General features: G+C 41.2%; 2 protein-coding genes across 2 annotated transcripts in view; one reads left to right on the top strand and one right to left on the bottom strand.

Annotated features, from left to right (window-relative positions):
* LOC134219534 (sensory neuron membrane protein 1-like) overlaps positions 1 to 6,367 on the bottom strand; it is an 87,365-nt gene extending 80,998 nt beyond the window's left edge. The window contains exon 1 of the mRNA XM_062698279.1: positions 6,237 to 6,367. Coding sequence (XP_062554263.1) covers positions 6,237 to 6,365 — 129 coding nt within the window. The 5' untranslated portion in view covers positions 6,366 to 6,367. The remainder of the gene's footprint in view (positions 1 to 6,236) is intronic.
* Positions 6,368 to 7,631: 1,264 nt separating this feature from the next.
* Positions 7,632 to 15,690, top strand: LOC134221254 (larval cuticle protein F1-like). The gene is made up of 2 exons (XM_062700447.1): positions 7,632 to 7,765; positions 15,158 to 15,690. The coding sequence occupies exons 1-2, from the start codon at positions 7,754 to 7,756 to the stop codon at positions 15,479 to 15,481; spliced, it is 336 nt and encodes a 111-aa protein (XP_062556431.1). The 5' UTR covers positions 7,632 to 7,753; the 3' UTR covers positions 15,482 to 15,690.
* The last annotated feature ends 5,240 nt before the right edge of the window (positions 15,691 to 20,930 follow it).

Below are 20,930 nucleotides of genomic sequence, written 5' to 3' on the forward strand. Positions count from 1 at the left end.
GGAAAGAATCCCATCCGGGATTCGAAAAGAATCTCATCCGGGATTCGAAAAGAATCCCGTCAGGGATTTGAAAAGAATCCCATCCGGGATTCAGATAGAATCCCATCCGGGATTCAGATAGAATCCCATCCGGGATTCAGATAGAATCCCATCCGGGATTCAGATAGAATCCCATCCGGGATTCGGATAGAATCCCATCCGGGATTCGGATAGAATCCCATCCGGGATTCGGATAGAATCCCATCCGGGATTCGGATAGAATCCCATCCGGGATTCGGATAGAATCCCATCCGGGATTCGGATAGAATCCCATCCGGGATTCGGATAGAATCCCATTCGGGATTCGGATAGAATCCCATCCGGGATTCGGATAGAATCCCATCCGGGATTCGGATAGAATCCCATCCGGGATTCGGATAGAATCCCATCCGGGATTCGGATAGAATCCCATCCGGGATTCGGATAGAACCCCATCCGGGATTCGGATAGAATCCCATCCGGGATTCGAATAGAATCCCATCCGGGATTCGAATAGAATCCCATCCGGGATTCGGGTAGAATCCCATCCGGGATTCGGATAGAATCCCATCCGGGATTCGGATAGAATCCCATCCGGGATTCGGATAGAATCCCATCCAGGATTTGGATAGAATTCCATCCGGGATTCGGATAGAATCCCATCCGAGTTCAGATGGAATCCCATTCGGGATTCGGATGGAATCCCATTCGGGATTCGGATGGAATCCCATTCCGGATTCGGATGGAATCCCATTCGGGATACGGATAGAATCCCATCCAGGATTCGGATAGAATCCCATCCAGGATTCGGATAGAATCTCATCCGGGATCGGATAGAATCCCATCCGGGATTCGGATAGAATCCCATCCGGGATTCGGATAGAATCCCATCCGGGATTCGGATAGATCCCATCCGGGATTCGGATAGAATCCCATCCGAGTTCGGATAGAATCCCATCCGGGATTCGGATAGAATCCCATCCGGATTCGGATAGAATCCCATCCGGGATTCGGATAGAATCCCATCCGGGATTCGGATAGAATCCATCCGGGATTCGGATAGAATCCCATCCGGGAGTTCGGATAGAATCCCATCCGGGATTCGGATAGATCCCATCCGGGATTCGGATAGAATCCCATCCGGGATTCGGATAGAATCCCATCCGGGATTCGGATAGAATCCCATCCGGGATTCGGATAGAATCCCATCCGGGATTCGGATAGAATCCCATCCGGGATTCGGATAGAATCCCATCCGGGATTCGGATAGAATCCCATCCGGGTTTCGGATAGAATCCATCCGATTCGGATAGAATCCCATCCGGGATTCGGATAGAATCCCATCCGGGATTCGGATAGAATCCCATCCGGGATTCGGATAGAATCCCATCCGGGATTCGGATAGAATCCCATCCGGGATTCGGATAGAATCCCATCCGGGATTCGGATAGAATCCCATCCGGGATTCGGATAGAATCCCATCCGGGATTCGGATAGAATCCCATCCGGGATTCGGATAGAATCCCATCCGGGATTCGGATAGAATCCCATCCGGGATTCGGATAGAATCCCATCCGGGATTCGGATAGAATCCCATCCGGGATTCGGATAGAATCCCATCCGGGATTCGGATAGATCCCATCCGGGATTCGGATAGAGATCCCATCCGGGATTCGGATAGAATCCCATCCGGGATTCGGATAGAATCCCATCCGGGATTCGGATAGAATCCCATCCGGGATTCGGATAGAATCCCATCCGGGATTCGGATAGAATCCCATCCGGGATTCGGATAGAATCCCATCCGGGATTCGGATAGAATCCCATCCGGGATTCGGATAGAATCCCATCCGGGATTCGGATAGAATCCCATCCGGGATTCGGATAGAATCCCATCCGGGATTCGGATAGAATTCGGGTAGAATCCCATCCGGGATTCGGATAGAATCCCATCCGGGATTCGGATAGAATCCCATCCGGGATTCGGATAGAATCCCATCCGGGATTCGGATAGAATCCCATCCGGGATTCGGATAGAATCCAATCCGGGATTCGGATAGAATGCCCTCCGGGATTCGGAAAGAATCCACTCCGGGATTCGGAAAGAATCCCATCCGGGATTCGGACAGAATCCCATCCGGGACTCGGATAGAATCCCATCCGGGATTCGGATAGAATCCCATCCGGGATTCGGATAGAATCCCATCCGGGATTCGGATAGAATCCCATCCGGGATTCGGATAGAATCCCATCCGGGATTCGGATAGAATCCCATCCGGGATTCGGATAGAATCCCATCCGGGATTCGGATAGAATCCCATCCGGGATTCGGATAGAATCCCATCCGGGATTCGGATAGAATCCCATCCGGGATTCGGATAGAATCCCATCCGGGATTCGGATAGAATCCCATCCGGGATTCGGATAGAATCCCATCTGGGATTCGGACAGAATCCCATCCGGGACTCGGATAGAATCCCATCCGGGATTCGGATAGAATCCCATCCGGGATTCGGATAGAATCCCATCCGGGATTCGGATAGAATCCCATCCGGCGTGCGGATAGAGTGCCATCCGGGATTCGGATAGAATCCCATCCGGGATTCGGATAGAATCCCATCCGGGATTCGGATAGAATCCCATCCGGGATTCGGGTAGAATCCCATCCGGGATTCGGATAGAATCCCATCCGGGATTCGGATAGAATCCCATCCGGGATTCGGGTAGAATCCCATCCGGGATTCGGATAGAATCCCATCCGGGATTCGGATAGAATCCATCCGATTCGGATAGAATCCCATCCGGGATTCGGATAGAATCCCATCCGGGATTCGGATAGAATCCCATCCGGGATTCGGATAGAATCCCATCCGGGATTCGGATAGAATCCCATCCGGGATTCGGATAGAATCCCATCCGGGATTCGGATAGAATCCCATCCGGGATTCGGATAGAATCCCATCCGGGATTCGGATAGAATCCCATCCGGGATTCGGATAGAATCCCATCCGGGATTCGGATGGGAATCCCATCCGGGATTCGGATAGAATCCCATCCGGGATTCGGATAGAATCCCATCCGGATTCGGATAGAATCCCATCCGGGATTCGGATAGAATCCCATCCGGGATTCGGATAGAATCCCATCCGGGATTCGGATAGAATCCCATCCGGGATCGGATAGAATCCCATCCGGGATTCGGATAGAATCCCATCCGGGATTCGGATAGAATCCATCCGGATTCGGATAGAATCCCATCCGGGATTCGGATAGAATCCCATCCGGGATTCGGATAGAATCCCATCCGGGATTCGGATAGAATCCATCCGGATTCGGATAGAATCCCATCCGGGATTCGGATAGAATCCCATCCGGGATTCGGATAGAATCCCATCCGGGATTCGGATAGAATCCCATCCGGGATTCGGATAGAATCCCATCCGGGATTCGGATAGAATCCCATCCGGGATTCGGATAGAATCCCATCCGATTCGGATAGAATCCCATCCGGGATTCGGATAGAATCCCATCCGGGATTCGGATAGAGATCCCATCCGGGATTCGGATAGAATCCATCCGGGATTCGGATAGAATCCCATCCGGGATTCGGATGAATCCCATCCGATTCGGATAGAATCCCATCCGGATTCGGATAGAATCCATCCGGATTCGGATAGAATCCCATCCGGATTCGGATAGAATCCCATCCGGGATTCGGATAGAATCCCATCCGGATTCGGATAGAATCCCATCCGGGATTCGGATAGAACCCATCCGGGATTCGGATAGAATCCCATCCGAGTTCGGATAGAATCCCATCCGGGATTCGGATAGAATCCATCCGGGATTCGGATAGAATCCATCCGGATTCGGATAGAATCCCATCCGGGATTCGGATAGAATCCCATCCGATTCGGATAGAATCCCATCCGGGATTCGGATAGAATCCCATCCGGGATTCGGATAGAATCCCATCCGGGATTCGGATAGAATCCCATCCGGGATTCGGATAGAGATCCCATCCGGGATTCGGACAGAATCCCATCCGGGATTCGGATAGAATCCCATCCGGGATTCGGATAGAATCCCATCCGGGATTCGGATAGAATCCCATCCGGGATTCGGATAGAATCCCATCCGGATTCGGATAGAATCCCATCCGGGATTCGGATAGAATCCCATCCGGGATTCGGATAGAATCCCATCCGGATTCGGACAGAATCCCATCCGGGATTCGGATAGAATCCCATCCGGGATTCGGATAGAATCCCATCCGGGATTCGGATAGAATCCCATCCAGGATTCGGATAGAATCCCATCCGGGATTCGGATAGAATCCCATTCGGGATTCGGATAGAATCCCATCCGGGATTCGGATAGAATCCCATCCGGATTCGGATAGAATCCCATCCGGGATTCGGATAGAATCCCATCCGGGATTCGGATAGACTCCCACTCCGGATTCGTATAGAATCCCATCCGGGATTCGGATAGAATCCCATCCGGGATTCGGATAGAATCCCATCCGGGATTCGGATAGAATCCCATCCGGGATTCGGATAGAATCCCATCCGGGATTCGGATAGAATCCCATCCGGGATTCGGATAGAATCCCATCCGATTCGGATAGAATCCATCCGGGATTCGGATAGTTTTCCACCCGGGATTCGGATAGTTTTCCATCCGGGATTCGGATAGTTTTCCATCCGGGATTCGGATAGTATCCCATCCGGGATTCGGATAGAATCCCATCCGGGATTCGGATAGAATCCCATCCGGATTCGGATAGAATCCCATCCGGGATTCGGATAGAATCCCATCCGGGATTCGGATAGAATCCCATCCGGGATTCGGATAGAATCCCATCCGGGATTCGGATAGAATCCCATCCGATTCGGATAGAATCCCATCCGGGATTCGGATAGAGATCCCATCCGGGATTCGGATAGAATCCCATCCGGGATTCGGATAGAATCCCATCCGATTCGGATAGAATCCCATCCGGGATTCGGATAGAATCCCATCCGAGATAGAATCCCATCCGGGATTCGGATAGAATCCCATCCGGGATTCGGATAGAATCCCATCCGGGATTCGGATAGAATCCCATCCGGGATTCGGATAGAATCCCATCCGGGATTCGGATAGAATCCCATCCGGGATTCGGATAGAATCCCATCCGGGATTCGGATAGAATCCCATCCGGGATTCGGATAGAATCCCATCCGGGATTCGGATAGAATCCCATCCGGGATTCGGATAGAATCCCATCCGGGATTCGGATAGAATCCCATCCGGGAGTCGGATAGAATCCCATCCGGGATTCGGATAGAATCCCATCCGGGATTCGGATAGAATCCCATCCGGGATTCGGATAGAATCCCATCCGGGATTCGGATAGAATCCCATCCGGGATTCGGATAGAATCCCATCCGGGATTCGAAAAGAATCTCATCCGGGATTCGCAAAGATTGGGATTAGCAAAGAATCCCATCTGTGATTCGGGAAGAAAAAGCCCATCAGGGATTCGGGAAGAATTCCTTCCGAGATTCGGGTAAAAGCCCATTTGAGATTAGTAAAGAATTCCATTTGAGATTTGGGAAAATCCAATCTAGAACTCGTGCAGAATTCTTTCCGGTATCTGAAGAAAACTCATCCGGGCTTTATGGAGGATCCCCTCCAGGATTCTTGAACAATCCCCTTCGATGAAAATCCACATCCGGATTCTTGGAAGTGCTCATCCGAAACTTGTAGCAAATCTAAATTTAGACTGGATCGTGTACTTTTCAGACGTGTTATTTGTATTTAGCTACGTCTTCATAGTACTTGATTGTAATCTTGATTATTTATATAAACGATTCGTTATGGTAGTAAACAATAAACAGGAAATAAAGCAGATCACTGCGCATTTCAAGTGCTATCCACCATCCTTTTTTTTTCACAGCGCAAATCACATGAAATATTCTTAATTGAAGTATTGCTTCCAGAAAGATACAACATCATGACAATGATATTTAAAATATGTATAACTAGGAGAAAAAGTTGATTAGTTGCAGTGGTGAGTAGTTTCAAAAGCAGTCGACCAAATATTAAATCAGGCGGCCAAAGTTTGGTAACTAAAAGCTGGACATTTTAACGGTAGTCGTACAATGCAGTTTTGTCCGTTTCATTCTGAGAACAAATCGCCTTAATCGAATGTATGGCTAATCTACGCTCACCTGGTTGAACTTCGTGGGTCGGGCAGACCCACGATCTTCTGTACGCACAAATGGTGCATGCTCGAATGACGCGACCCAATCATTTGATTGGACCGGCGCTCGACGGTCAATCCTTAATGTGGTCACCATAATTTTATCACCACGCGGGACCACAACACGACAGTAAATACCTGCCCAGGCCGTTTGGGGTACTGTGCGCTTTACCTATGAGCGGACACTTTGGCGGTAATGTTGTTCTTGATGGTTGACTCTTTCTGGTGCGAACGACCAGCCAGTGCGTGCCTGTGGTTCGGTTGTTTACCACCTTAAGGTCTGAAGAGTATGTAGGAATGGTACTTCAGATAGGTACCCTCGTGCGCGCACAAACAAGATCAAAGAAGGTCTGATCATATCAGCTTGGCAGCATGCCGACTGATATGCTGCGTCAAGCTACAGTGTGGGAAATTCGAAAAAGATAAAAAAAATGTATGATTGTTTTTCTTTCGAATATGTTATAATCAATAGCTTAGGTGAACTTCCACAAAGACCCGATATTTTTAACGCCTCACAGGGTCAAACGATTGTTTCCGTCAGAGATTGTATCTCGTTTTATTGTCTAAATCAATTCATTTGCTTATTTAAGCTAGTTTTTCTCATTGAATCTATATTGTTGAGGCCTCTAACTATTTTGAAGATCTAAAACAAAAAATCAAAAAAGTGCTGCAGTATGGAAACGGACAGGAAAAGTTGACCTAATCGGGTAAACGTCAGATTAAATTGAATCGCTACATCTATACACTATACATCGCTACATCTATTTTGATTTTTAACGATGTTTTTGATTTGGGAGATTGAAAATATGTGATTTTTTGTGAAAGTCGTCCTCAGATAGGTGAAGTATCCATTGAACATTTTTAGGGAGGTCTACTGCTATTTCTACATTTTGCTTTAAAATTCTCTGTCTATGTATGTTCTTCTATGATTCTACATATTTGATCTTCTATTCTTTCCATTCTTTCTATTCTATCTTCTATTCTTTCTATTCATCTATTTTCCCACTATACAATGCATTTGTCTTTCTATCAATCTGTTCTATCCTTCAATTCCAATTTTTCATATTTGCTCGCCACATCCTGTATCACTCTCTCGCCGAATAACTGAATAACTACCATGTCAGGGTGCGTGGTAACCTCCCGATCAAGCACCCAGCACCTCGTCTCGCACATGTGACACATTATCCGAGTTCTTGGGTCGCTTCCCCTTGCCGCCGTTACCCACACGGCAAACAGACCCGGCTACTACGAAGATTGGGAAGCCCATCGGTCTGCCTGCGCCGTCTAGGGGTCGGAACCAAGCGCGTCTCGACCGATCGGATGCTGGGCGCTGCTGCCGGGGTGTGTATGGCGCGCGTATATAAAAGAGGTGACTAGTTCATATTTTTACTCATAAATCTGCAACCAAGTGTCTGTGCTACAGTTCGAAACCGGCGCCGTTGTTATTCTTTGTGGACTATCAGTTTCACCTTTCCAAGCATCAACATGAAATTCTTCGTAAGTGCCCTCTGTGAGAACGTTATCTGTGTTCTGAAGTTTGCTTCCTGGAGGTACTGAATTACGGTATCAAAACTGGACTCTATCGAAAAGTGAAAAGTGCATGGTTCTTGATATAATTAATAAGCAATGCTGGAAAATGTGGAAAATCTGTACCCAGTGAATGCGCAAAAGTGTTAAGCATTAAAAACTATAGAAGATATTAAGGACAATTGTTTATCATTGGTCCAGTTGATCAACTTTGTTTAGAACGTTTTCCTAAAAGCGTGAATTAAATTGAGGACGCCCTCTAAAGTGTAGATAAGTTGGAAGGACATTTAATTCCGCAGATTTTATCGCCGTAGCTCTTTTTTTTTGTTTCTTTATTAAAGTGATTTTTAAGTAGTACAAAGTTCATCACTATATCTTCGTAGCTGACTATGAGCCGATACTACTGTTTCTGCTCTTTCAGACTCGATACGAGAAAATTTTTTTGCAACACCATCTTCGGATCAGATAGCAGCAAATATTCTGAGCAATGTTTTTCCAAATGATCATATAACCTTATGTATTTATTTTTAAGGATATATTGTTCACTATAAGATGTCGCGCGAGTAACGACGACTAAAATAAAAACTCCCCCTAAAAAATTAGAAATTTTACATAAAAAAATTAGATAATTGCCAATTAAGATATCAGGGGATGAGCAATAAATAAATATACAGTTTCTACAAATAATGCAAAGATTCCACAAAAAAATTGAAAATTTCCCACAAAACAAAAATAAATTGGCACTTTTAAAAGCAAAAGTTGCAATTATATACGAAGAATTTTCCATAAAAAAAAATCAAAATATTCTTCGAAAAAAAAACAAAATTTCCATAAATATATCAATACATCAATATGAGCAATAAACAATTACAAAATTTCCCACAAAATAAATATTTTGGTAATTTCCTAATTTTTTAAGGAAAATTTCGAAATCTTTATGGAAATTTTATTTTGCTGCTGTCGTTAATGACAGCATGTTTCAACAGTGTTTTTGAAGCCGGGTGATCATGCCAACAGTGTTGAATAGAAATCGAATAAATCTGCATTCCGAGCCTTGCTTTCATGCTTTCCTATCAATTGAGTTTTCTGAAACCATTTCTTCAACAATATCGGAGATAAGAAAAAATCTAGATTTAGATCAAGATTTTCCGTAGCTTAAAGTACGTTGACGTGACAAGTGTTTTCTGGAATTAATAATCAAGCAATTTTTCAGTTGAATTTTGCCGAAACCTAACTTAATTTTAAGAGTAAAAACATTCTTCTTACGGAGGGCCAATGCCGGTCCAATGCCGGTCGGTTGTTAAGTACTTTTCACGAAGCTGGAATTTTTATTTTAACAGAATTTAATAAACAATAATTGTGACTGTCCACATACAACCAGCAGCTGGCAGATTTTAATACAGTTTTGCAAAAGAATCTTACCGAAACTACAGTTTTGGCATATACAATTTCGGAAGATTTTATTACAACCATTGTATTGAAATCTTACAAATTTGTATTACTTTTATACAGTGCCTGTAAAAAAGCTTACATTTATAGTGAAAATGAAAAAAATAAAATAAAATCTTGGAAAAATGTATATGCCATAATTTTATACAATAATTGTCAGATTTGTTTTTTACAGTTGGACCCCATTCTTATAGGCTCCTTAATCCGGCCAATGAGAGTTTAATCGAAAATTCTTTTGCTAAGCTTTTCAAATAGAGATTATAAAAAGACAATTAAATATTATTGAAGTATGCCGCAAAACGGATGATCAAATTCTTATAAAGTTCCTAGTAGAATGTGCTTACAAGTCGTTTTCGCTGTTCAACAAAACTCGGCCTCTTGTAACTTAACTGATAGATATGTCTGTTCCAGTCTTACTGTTCAGATCGAAAAACGTAGATCTGAATATATCTGTTCAGTTGAATGTTTAATGCTAAGTTTATAAAATATTAAAATTTTCTTCTTCTTCTTCTTTTTATTGGCATTACATCCCCCACTGGGACATCACTCAAATAAAAATAAACCCAGATTATTCCACCTAGCGGTGATGGTGCCTTTCTCGTTCGTTCAAAAGGTTTGGAAAAATCTCAAATAACACCAATATGTGGATTGGTCTTATTTTTCATATTTGTTTATATGCATAAAAAAATTCTCGCCAAACGCAATTTGTTGCAAACCAATCGGATGAGCATAAGAGAAAAAAATGACATTTTATTTTGTAGTTTTAAAATTAGTTTTTTCGCCATAACTTTTGACCCAATTGTACGATCCGGCCAAGTTTCTATAAGAAACAATGAGACAAGATTCTGCGTCGAATGCAATCTATTGCGAGCGACCTGAGAAGCACACATATTGCACATCAATCACAGTAACTTATATATGACCGGATTCAGTCATAATATGGTTACTGCAACCAGATTTGTTGAACTTGTGTTGCTTGGGGAATAGATGAAGTCTATGTGCCAAAAAAGTGTGCTAGACTTTTTTGAACTCTTTTTCACAATAAATAGTAATTTGACCATAACATCTAAGCCCATAGTCCAATCTGGCCAATTTTCAATAAGAAAATATGAGACATTCTGCGTCGAATGCAATTTAATGCGAGCATATCGGTTGAGGAAAAGTGTCTGAAAAATGAGTGAGTTTTTTTCCATAAAAAATGGTTTAATTTTCGATCCCATAGTCCGATATGGCCAATTTTCAATAGGAAACAACGAGACAGGATTCTACGTCGAATGCAACTTGTTGTGAGCAAATCGGTTAAGGATATGTGCCCGAAAAATGAGTGACATTTTTTACGCGATTTTTTCGTATGAATTTGTATTTTGGGCATAACTCTCGATCCCATAGTTCGATCTGGCCAATTCCAAATAGGAAACAATGGGACAGGATTCTGTGTCGAATGCTACTTGTTGCGAGCAACTCGGTTGAGAATAAGAGCCCGAAAAATGAGTGACATTTTTACGCGATTTTTTTGTATGAATTTGTATTTTGGCCATAACTTTTGATCCCATAGTCCGATCTGGCCAATTTCAATTAGAAAATAATGAGACAGGATTCTGCGTCGAATGCAACTTGTTGCAAGCAAATCGGTTGAGGATAAGAGCCCCAAAAATGAGTGACATTTTTTACGCGATTTTTTCGTATGAATTTGTATTTTGGCCATAATTCTCGATCCCATAGTCCGATCTGGCCAATTTCAAATAGGAAACAATGGGATAGGATTCTGCGTCGAATGCAACTTGTTGCGAGCAAATCGGTTAAGGATAAGAGCCCGAAAAATGAGTGACATTTTTTACGCGATTTTTTCGTATGAATTTGTATTTTGGCCATAACTCTCGATCCCATAGTCCGATCTGGCCAATTTCAAATAGGAAACAATGGGACAGGATTCTGCGTCGAATGCAACTTGTTGCGAGCAAACACACAAACACACACACACACACACACACACACACACACACACACACACACACACACAGACATCAGCTCAATTCGTCGAACTGAGTCGATTGGTATATAACACTATGGGTCTCCGGGCCTTCTATAAAAAGTTTGTTTTTGGAGCGAACATATAGCATTTACGTATACTTTGTATACAAGAAAGGCAAAATGAATTTTGGCCATAACTTCGAAACCCATAGTCCGATTGGGCCAATTTTCAATACGAAACAATTGGACAAGATTCTACGTCGAATGAAACTTGTTGCGAGTAAATCAGCTACAAGTAAGTGCCTAAAAAGTGAGTGAGAAATTTTCTTATAAAAAAATATATTTTGGCCATAATTCCGAAGCCCATAGTCCGATTGGGCCAATTTTCAATACGAAACAATGAGACAAGATTCCACGTCGAATGCAACTTGTTGCGAGAAAATCCGTTAAAAATAAGTGCCTGAAAAATGAGTGAGAATTTTGTATGTGTTTCTTATGTAGAAAATGAATTTTGGCCATAACTTCGAAACCCATAGTCCGATTGGGCCAATTTTCAATACGAAACAATTGGACAAGATTCTACGTTGAATGAAACTTGTTGCGAGTAAATCAGCTAAGAGTAAGTGCCTAAAAAGTGAGTGGGAATTTTTCTTATAAAAAAATATATTTTGACCATAATTCCGAAGCCCATAGTCCGCATGGGCCAATTTTCAATACGAAACAATGGGACAAGATACTGCGTCGAATGCAACTTGTTGCGAGCAAATCGGTTAAGGATAAGTGCCTGAAAAATGAGTGAGATTATTTTGCGCACACACATACACACACACATACACACACACAGACATCACCTCAATTCGTCGAGCTGAGTCAATCGGTATATAACACTATAGGTCTCCGGGACTACTACAAAAAGTTTGTTTTTGGAGCGAACATATAGCCTTTACGTATACTTTGTATACGAGAAAGGCAAAAACGAATGATTCCAAGATTTGTTCATTTTAAAATCTTTTGAACTTCCACTAACTATGCGTAATTACAGAAATTTAAAACTCTGACGAAAACTTACAAGAATTTCTCACAGAATATTGGAAACCAAAGTAAGCTCGATCGACAGTCGTGTTTTCTCTTCTTTCTGGATGTTGCAACTGCTCCACGAGTAGTGCACATTATGGAGCACGTCTAAGGCATAGATGCACACTACTCGAAAGGAGAAGGTTCTTTTCTCGCCAGGTCTTTCTTCGGTTTTCCACTGGAAGGACAGTATGAATATACACAAAATCACATTAAAAACCCTGTGTTTCATTTAATACTTTAATATACTTTAATATACTTTAATTTAATACACTATTGAAATTACAAAAAAAAATCCACGGGTTCTAAAAAGTTAGTGCAAATATGAGCATTTTTTTAACATTCGTTCGGTATGCTCAGTCGTGCACGCCACCTTTAAAGTGCTCTAAAAATTGGAATGTCATACAATCATCATGAAATTGGAAAGAAAGTACGGTCTTTTTATTTAAACGTTTTCGAAACTTTCCGCATATCATACAAACATAAATAAAGAGATTTAAAAACTGCAAAGCTGATTTAAACAATCTTGTGCACAAATCTTAAAAATACAATGAAATACACATAAATCAGATACGATTAAAGGACATCGCGATCAAGAATCCTCAGTCTACACCACGTAATTCACGAATGAGTAGCAAAGGCATGAAGAACACTTGACAGCATATACGTGCAATGCTCCAAATCGCCAAAAAAAATCCCACCAGGCTGTGGCCATGCCACCACCGCCCAGAGAACCCCCCCCCCCCCCCCCGGGACTCTAGTAACTCTAGTAACGGGAAAATTGATCAAATTACCAAAGTAAGGAAAAGAGACAGCTCCATTTACTTTACCCAGGCGTTATTAACGTTACGGAAATTTTCTACTTGTCAGCTCCGTACTGCTTACGGAATTTCAGAGCGGAATTATTCCGTGAGCATTCCGTATCCTATCTATTTGTACAGCACTTTTCAGCAGCGTGCTAGCCTAAAAGCTTTAAAAACAAAAATCCGACAACGAAATGGATTGTGCTGTTTTAAACTGTCCAGCAATCACTTGAAACTCGTTATTTACCATCACCTGAAAAAAAAACTGCGGCATGAGTTGAAAAACGTTCCCATAACTTTTTCGCGTAAAGTGGCATACGGAAGTCCTTCTGGTCTGGCTGCTTGCGGGATAGAATTTCAAAAGCTCACCATTCATATGACTTTATGTACGATTTACCTTTTCTTGCTCATGAACGTATTTTTAGATGCACATGAACGGAATTTTTTGAATGCATCCTCCAAACCCAAAGAACGAAATAAGGAACGAGTAGAATAGATGTACCCTTATTCCGGTCAAAATATTTTTCACTTTTCAACATTTTATATCGGTAAAATACAGACAACGATTTGGTAATACACTCACTATAATGTTTCCTGTTATATCTTTGTTATGCTGCTGTGTTTGAAATCCAGGGCAAATTTTTACCTAAACATGGTTAAATATTATGACAGACGTTCTTAACAAGTAGGCTAACGAAAAAAGTAAAAATGGCGCTCGTAGTGACGACCAACAAATTTTGTTTCAATTTTCACAATTGATCGCTAAAAATGACGCTGCTTTTCATTTCATTTCATGCATACATAACCATAGAAAAGTACAGGGATATTTTTCTGTTATTCTTAGACAAAATTACTCCTTTATTTATTTGTATATCTTGCGTGAACGGATTTAGGCGCTGATTGTAATATACGCCAAAGTTTTCTGAAAGAAATTTCCGCCAATTTTGATAGTCTCTGGAGGAGCTAAGCTGGGAATATCACAAGAATTTCTGAAGGGTTTTCCGAAGGTGCTTTCCAAGGAATGTCTGAAGAAATTCGTAAAAAACCCCAAAGGAATATTTATAATCAGATAAATTTCTGGAACAATTCATCAAGAAGTTATCCAAAGTCTACCAAGTCCGTTCTACCAGTTCTATGAAAGGCGGCATCTATACCCACGCGGTACCTCACCCAGATTTACCCTACCCCTCTGAGCAAAAATCAATTTTCATATTAGGAGGGTAAATCTTCAGTAAGAGCGCTTCACAAATTAGTTACAAAGTTGGAAAGATTTTTCGAAGCAAAAGAAATTTCACTATCAGCATTCCTTGATATTGAAGGAGCATTCGAAAACACATCTCACAGTTCAATGAAGAAGTTCTATTACTCTATTTGTTTGGGCCTCTGCTTCATTTGCGCTTCCCCTTAGGGAGCTTAGCTTAGCTTAGCTTGATTGACTGTACCCATCGTAGTTGCTAGTCGTGATTGACCGAGAAACATCAAATAATGCACCGAATAGTTTTCTCGGGAACAGAAAGCTATTCTCACTGTACATGCTTTGGAGTTTCTTCAATTCAAGACCAATAACGATCCCGGCCACGTCCTCACAGTCAATTAGGATATGGGGAGGAAAATTAGTTCGACACTCATTGCTACAAGAGACCGAGGAATCCTCTGCATATCCATGAGCGCACTGGAAACGAATAGTATGTTAGCTGGGAACGAAATATATTGGAAATCGCCTTGATAAGCGTCTAATTATTTCATTTGAACGACGCCATATTCTTGATGATGCATTGATAATGATTGGGCATTGAGACTTGAGCCTTTTCCCTATAAATTCCATTGATACCTTAAAGCAGAGTTTTGAAGCCTGTGCTGTTAACTCATCGCAAAATGAAATATCAATTGATGAACGCAACATTTTAGTAAGAACTGCAAAATCCAATATTTGATCAAGAACTCCAAAAAAACGGAGTCATAATAGTACAGTTGAGAGAGCAAATTTATCTTGAGTTTAGAATCGTCGTTGTCCTAATTGCTTTGTTTTACTATATCCTCAAACCCACTATCATCTATTCCATAGATCGTCCTTCTCGCCGTGGTCGCCGCCGTCTGCGCCGAAGAGATGGCCTCCGAATCGATGAAGACCAAACGTGGACTCCATCTGAGCCTTGGTTCGTACCACGCCCCGGCCGTGGTGTCGCACTCGTATGTCGCCCCAGCCCCGTTGGCTGTGGCCCACCATGCACCGTTGGTGGCCGCCCCTGTTTACACCAAGACCTATGTTCACCATGCCCCAGCCGTTGTGCACCATGCTCCAGCTCTGGCCGCCTATCACGCTCCGGCATACCACGCCCCAGCCTACGTCGCCCACGCCCCGCTCTACCATTCCTTCCATCGTCGTTAAACATCCGCCTGGTCGGTCGGTTGAGAGATAGTCGAGGATGACACCCCAGAGTGGATGTGAACTCTTCAAACTCCACTCCATCATACCATCCAGCTTAGGTTAAGTACCAAGTATGCCAAAAGTGTGTGTGTAAATAGCCGGGAATTATGAGAACCAAATCGTACTGTACTTCTGTTCTGGAAAATACAAACCATTTGAGGAAATTTTCATCGATCGTTTAATTTGTATTACCTCGCCCGTCACCTTGTACAAACGCCATTATGGATAATTATCGATCAATTCCTGGTGAATGGGTGGTAACCTATGAATTATAAATATCACATGCCCCTGTAAGGTTCGTAGAAAAATCTAACAATATATCCGAAACGTTCTGGTTGCTCAACTCAGAGGTAATAAGCTGGTAGTGACCACAACGTGCGTTGTGAAGGTAAAGAAATAGTCACAGTTAAGGGAGAGTGAAGTTCTTCAATACCTTCTGCAGCTTGTGTAATTTCCTGCTCATAATTAATAGTTTATGACAAATATTAGGATGTATCTAACCATACTGTCCAAGCTACTATAATCTATCGATCGATACATATACTATTTCTTATATTAATGAGAGTTGAATTTTTTTAGATAGAATAAGAGGCGAAAGTAAAAGTTAAACCATGCTACACAATGTTAGACACGCCATGTGAAGCCTATTTTTTTGTAAATTATTATTATTTTTTGTTTTTTTTAAGAAGGCTTTAAATGAAATCAGCATCTCACATCTCACTAAAATTTGATTAAAATAAATTTCTATCTGACTGTCTGACCCTACTGACTCGGAAAACATTTTGTGTAGGGGTTTTTGAGGCCGAAAGAGGTTTTTATGATAGCTCGAGACCCCTCTCCCTCCCCTCTTACTACCATGCAAACGAAACAGAAATTTCTTCATACCTCGAGAACTAATCACGCAAATGGAACCAAAATTGACATATGGAAAGGAGAAATACAGACTTGATCATGTGCTATTATGTAGAAGAGGCTAAGCCGCACGGCGCACCACGGATCATATGATAATATTTATTAATCTAAGTTTGAAGACAAAGATCAACTCTTCACATAACATATATCAGATTGAACTATACTTTTTTGTAGTAGTAATAGAAAGGTCGTATGTGTCGTAGAACACATTAATAAAAAAAATGTAGCTCGCAAACCGTTAATTGTACGAAAAAAAAATGCCTGAGAACGAATTGTAGGGGAAATAAAGGTTTTTACGGAGAAAATATTACACTCATGAGCATTGAGCAATAAGGTAATTTGTCAAATGATTGGCCCTCGTTGCTACTAGAGACCGAGTATACCCCTGCACCTCCACGATTGTCTTGGGAAAGGACATTGTGTTAGTTACAAAGGATAATTTATCTGGATTTGCTTCGGTAAGGGATGGAATATAATTGAGCGTATTTGAAATATTCCACTCACCTTCTTTCTACCGGAGTGCTAACCTCAAATACAATCAAACGCGTACAACTTAATTTATTTACCGGTTCGTACCGGCGATCGTTCTGCGTACTTTTACAAGCCTTCACTTATTCATCGCACGAAGCACAACTCAGATTTCTCAAAAGTTCTGGGTCCCACCTAAAACACATCCGACCACCATTTAAATTAATCACTCGCTTTATGGAGGAAATATTGCACTGGTCAAAACATTATTTCACACTGAAAAAAAATCGTTAATTAATGTAAAAAGTGCTGTTTTTCAAGATTGGCCTAACCTTTGCACAATGTTGAACGAAAATCTGGTAAATTTTTCAGGCTGGTTCACATGTTCAGCACTTTTCCGGTTTTGTTTTCGATTTTAAAAACAGTTAAAAGCTTAAAAAATATGATTTTGTTTGGGAAAATACCTGAACTATTCTTATGACAAGTCGGTGTTGAATTAATCTGTAGATTAAAAAACACTTTAATAAAGTTCTAAAAAAAATCTTATGACAAGTGAAGACATTGCACTAAAAAGCTCAAAATAATTTTCTTGGTGAAATCAGCTTATTTTAAACGTCCTGTGAAAAGGTTAGTGCGGTTCGATTGGCGGCACATACCTATCCGCACTTCTCCAATACAGGCCTCTAATTATGAAAAAAGAATTGCCTTCCTGGATTTCATAGTCGACACATCTCAGGTCGCATGGAAAACAAAACAATGAAAAGGAATTTGATTTGTATCTCATTTTCGTGTTTTTTTGTTTGCAGCGAGCACGTATAAAAAAAGTCTTAACGGAATTGGTTCTGTATTTATTTGTTTCGCAATGAGATAAATATATAGTGAACTCCCCCTTACTCTATATTGAAGGGACCATCGATATAGGGAATACTTTTAAATAAAATTTGTTTCCTTATGAAGTAAAGTGAGATGTTCGAAGTGAATAATGAACAGCGAGAATTGAAAAGTGAAAAATGAAATGTTCGAAATAAGAACAGAGTAGTGAGAAGTAAGTACTGAAAAACGGAAGTAAGTATAAAGTACTGATATTGGTACAGTAACATGTGAGTAGTGGAAAGTGAGAAATAAGAATTTAGAAGTCAATGGTAAAAAGTTAGATGTGATTGTTGCGAAGTAAGAAGTAGGATGTGAGTAGTGACATAAACAGAAGCTAGGAGTGAGAAAAGAGAGACGATAATTTGGAAATGAGATGTTGAGTAGTGAGAAGAGAGTGGGAAGATAAAAAACATCTCATTTCTCACTACTCACTTCTCATTTTTCATTCTTTTCTCACTTCTAACTTCTTATATCTCATTTCTGACTTTTTATTTCTCACTTATACCTTTTCACTTCTATCTTTTCACACAAAATTGCCTAGCCCGGCACCGGGCATCGAACCCAGCCCCCCCTCAGCATGGTCCGTGTAGCCACGCGTCTTACCACACGGTTAAGGAGGGCCCTAATTTATCACTTCTAACTTCTCATTTCTCACTTCCCACTTCTTACTTTGCACTTTTTTTGCACTTTTCACTTCACACTTCAAATTTCTCACTTCTCACTTTTAACTTTTCACTTCTCACTTCTCTCTATTTATTTCCCACTTTTCATTTTTCACTTTTCACTTCTCACTTATAACTTCTTATATATCACTTATGACTTCTCATTTCTCACTTATCACTTTGCACTTCTAACTTTTCACTTCTCACTACACATTCCGTATTTTGAATTTTTCGCTTCTATCTTCTCACTTCTCATTCATCACTACGCACTACTCACTTCTTACTTCGGGACCAATTTGCGATTTGGGCGTAACTTATATGTATTGCAAACAAACATTGTTCAAAGATTCCGAAGAATATAAGTGCTTCTCACCAAAACTAATTCCCTTACCTGATAGAGGAAGGCTTATTCTGTCGAATACAAATCGTAGTTTTCACGGGAAATGCTTGTTTTAGCAGGAATTAGCCTCCCAAAGTTTGTTTACAAAATAAGTTACGCCCAAATCGTAAATCAGTCCCGACTTCTCATATCTCTCTTTTCCCTTCTCACTTATAACTTCCTATATCTCACTTTTGACTTCTCATTTCTCAGTTATCACTTTTCACTTTTAACTTCCAGCTTTTCACTTCTTACTTCTCACTTTGCACTTCGAATTTCTTGCTTCTAACTTCTCATTTCTCACTTTCCACTACTCACTTCTCACTTCTTACTTCTCACTTGTCACTTCACATTTCTCACTTTCATTTCACACTTCACCCTTTTTATTTCTTACTTCTCATTTTTCTTTTTTCATTTCTCACTTTTAACTTCTTATATCTCACTTCCAGCTACTTATTTCACAGTTATCACTTCTAACTTCTGAATCTTCATCTTTTACAAATCATCTTTAATTTTTTTTCTCCTTTCTCACTACTCGCTTATCGCTTTTCACTTCTAACTTCTAACTATATTGTGAATGCAACTATTTCTGAGGACTTCGAGTTAGCGAGATGAAAATGCATTGGTAAATTCATCGAGTTAGGGAAAATTCACTGTATGTTCAATGAGATGAAAAACGGAACAGTTCCCCTAAACAGGGATGCCAGACATACAGACATGTCTGTATTTAAACAGACATCATACAGATTACAGACATTATACATTCTTCTGATTGAAGCTACAGACTTTTACAGACATTTGTTGTATTCGAAAGCTTTAAGCTTTCATACAAAATGCGGTTGGGCTTCCCAATCGAACCATTTTGAGTTTTCAAACACATTCGTTATGGGAGCGCTCTTACCGCGCTACCAAATTGGGTCACCTGTCAGTTGAGCTACGGGTTTAGCACTTAGCAGCGCCTTTAATAGCGTCCGGTAGAGTGTCGAGTAGGGTGGTCGGTATTGGCCATTTTTGACAAATACCGGTATTCGGTATTTGGTGGAGTCAATACCGGTAATACCGGTAGAATACCGGTTTTCGTGAAAATTTCAGGTATTAAAAGAAAAACTTTTGATTAGGACTTTTGGATGAAAAACAATATTTGTTGACAAATTTCAAATGATAAAATCATTGCTTGTTAAGCTGGTCAAAGCTAAACTTAAGTAGACATAACATACTAAGCGACTCATCTTCCAATCTGCTTTGGTTTTTGTAGGCAATGTTCCAAGACCGTCGAAAATCAAGTACTTGCCCTTAATCCCTTCAGATTCATATTAGGAGAATTCCTTACGGATTGCATGCAAGGATCCTGGCGTCAACGTATTTGCCACCAGCAACGCAAGTGTTTTGCTCTGCTACAGTCTCTTCACAAGTTGTTCTTTAACCGATAAACCAAAACAATTATTCATAGAGGCATCTTCCTCGTACCGATCGTCAGGTATGGTTGTTGTCTCAGTTTCAACGATTGCATCCGGAATGATTAGATGCTTCAAGATCCCGTCCGCTTGCTTAATCAAAGTAGTTCTGGATGTCTTGAAGAAAATGCCAAAATCGTTTCTGATTTTGCTGCACGGCAGAATTATTCAAAAAAGCTAAAAGTTCGGCGTATTCTGATCGTCTCTCTTGGATTCATTACTTAAAAGCATCGAATAAGTGGCGGAAGTTTCTGTGGCTTGATTCGATAATTATTCCAACAGTTGTAGCGCCACGTCGGCTTCATATAGAGTACAGAACTCACAGCAGAGTAGTTCCACAGCAGCTTGAACAGGTTCTAGGACTTGAATAATTTCACTGAAGTTGTATTAAAGTTTCAACTCAGAGATCCGTTTGAGTATAGATAACTTGCTATTCATCATGGCCTTGGTATCAGAAAAGAACTACTACGTCACGTACCTTTTTCGCAATTTCATATATTGCGGTAAAATAGTATTTACTGCTTGTAACCGAATATTTGGCCCATCTATGTTGGACTTCTTATTTATATGGATAGATATGCGATTACAGGCAGTTTAGCTGATATACGTAGATGAAAACTGTTCGAGATGTTTTATACTGTCAGCCAAATTAGAAATACCGA

This window comes from Armigeres subalbatus, chromosome 3, assembly GCF_024139115.2.
Source record: "Armigeres subalbatus isolate Guangzhou_Male chromosome 3, GZ_Asu_2, whole genome shotgun sequence".
Taxonomy (NCBI): domain Eukaryota; kingdom Metazoa; phylum Arthropoda; class Insecta; order Diptera; family Culicidae; genus Armigeres; species Armigeres subalbatus.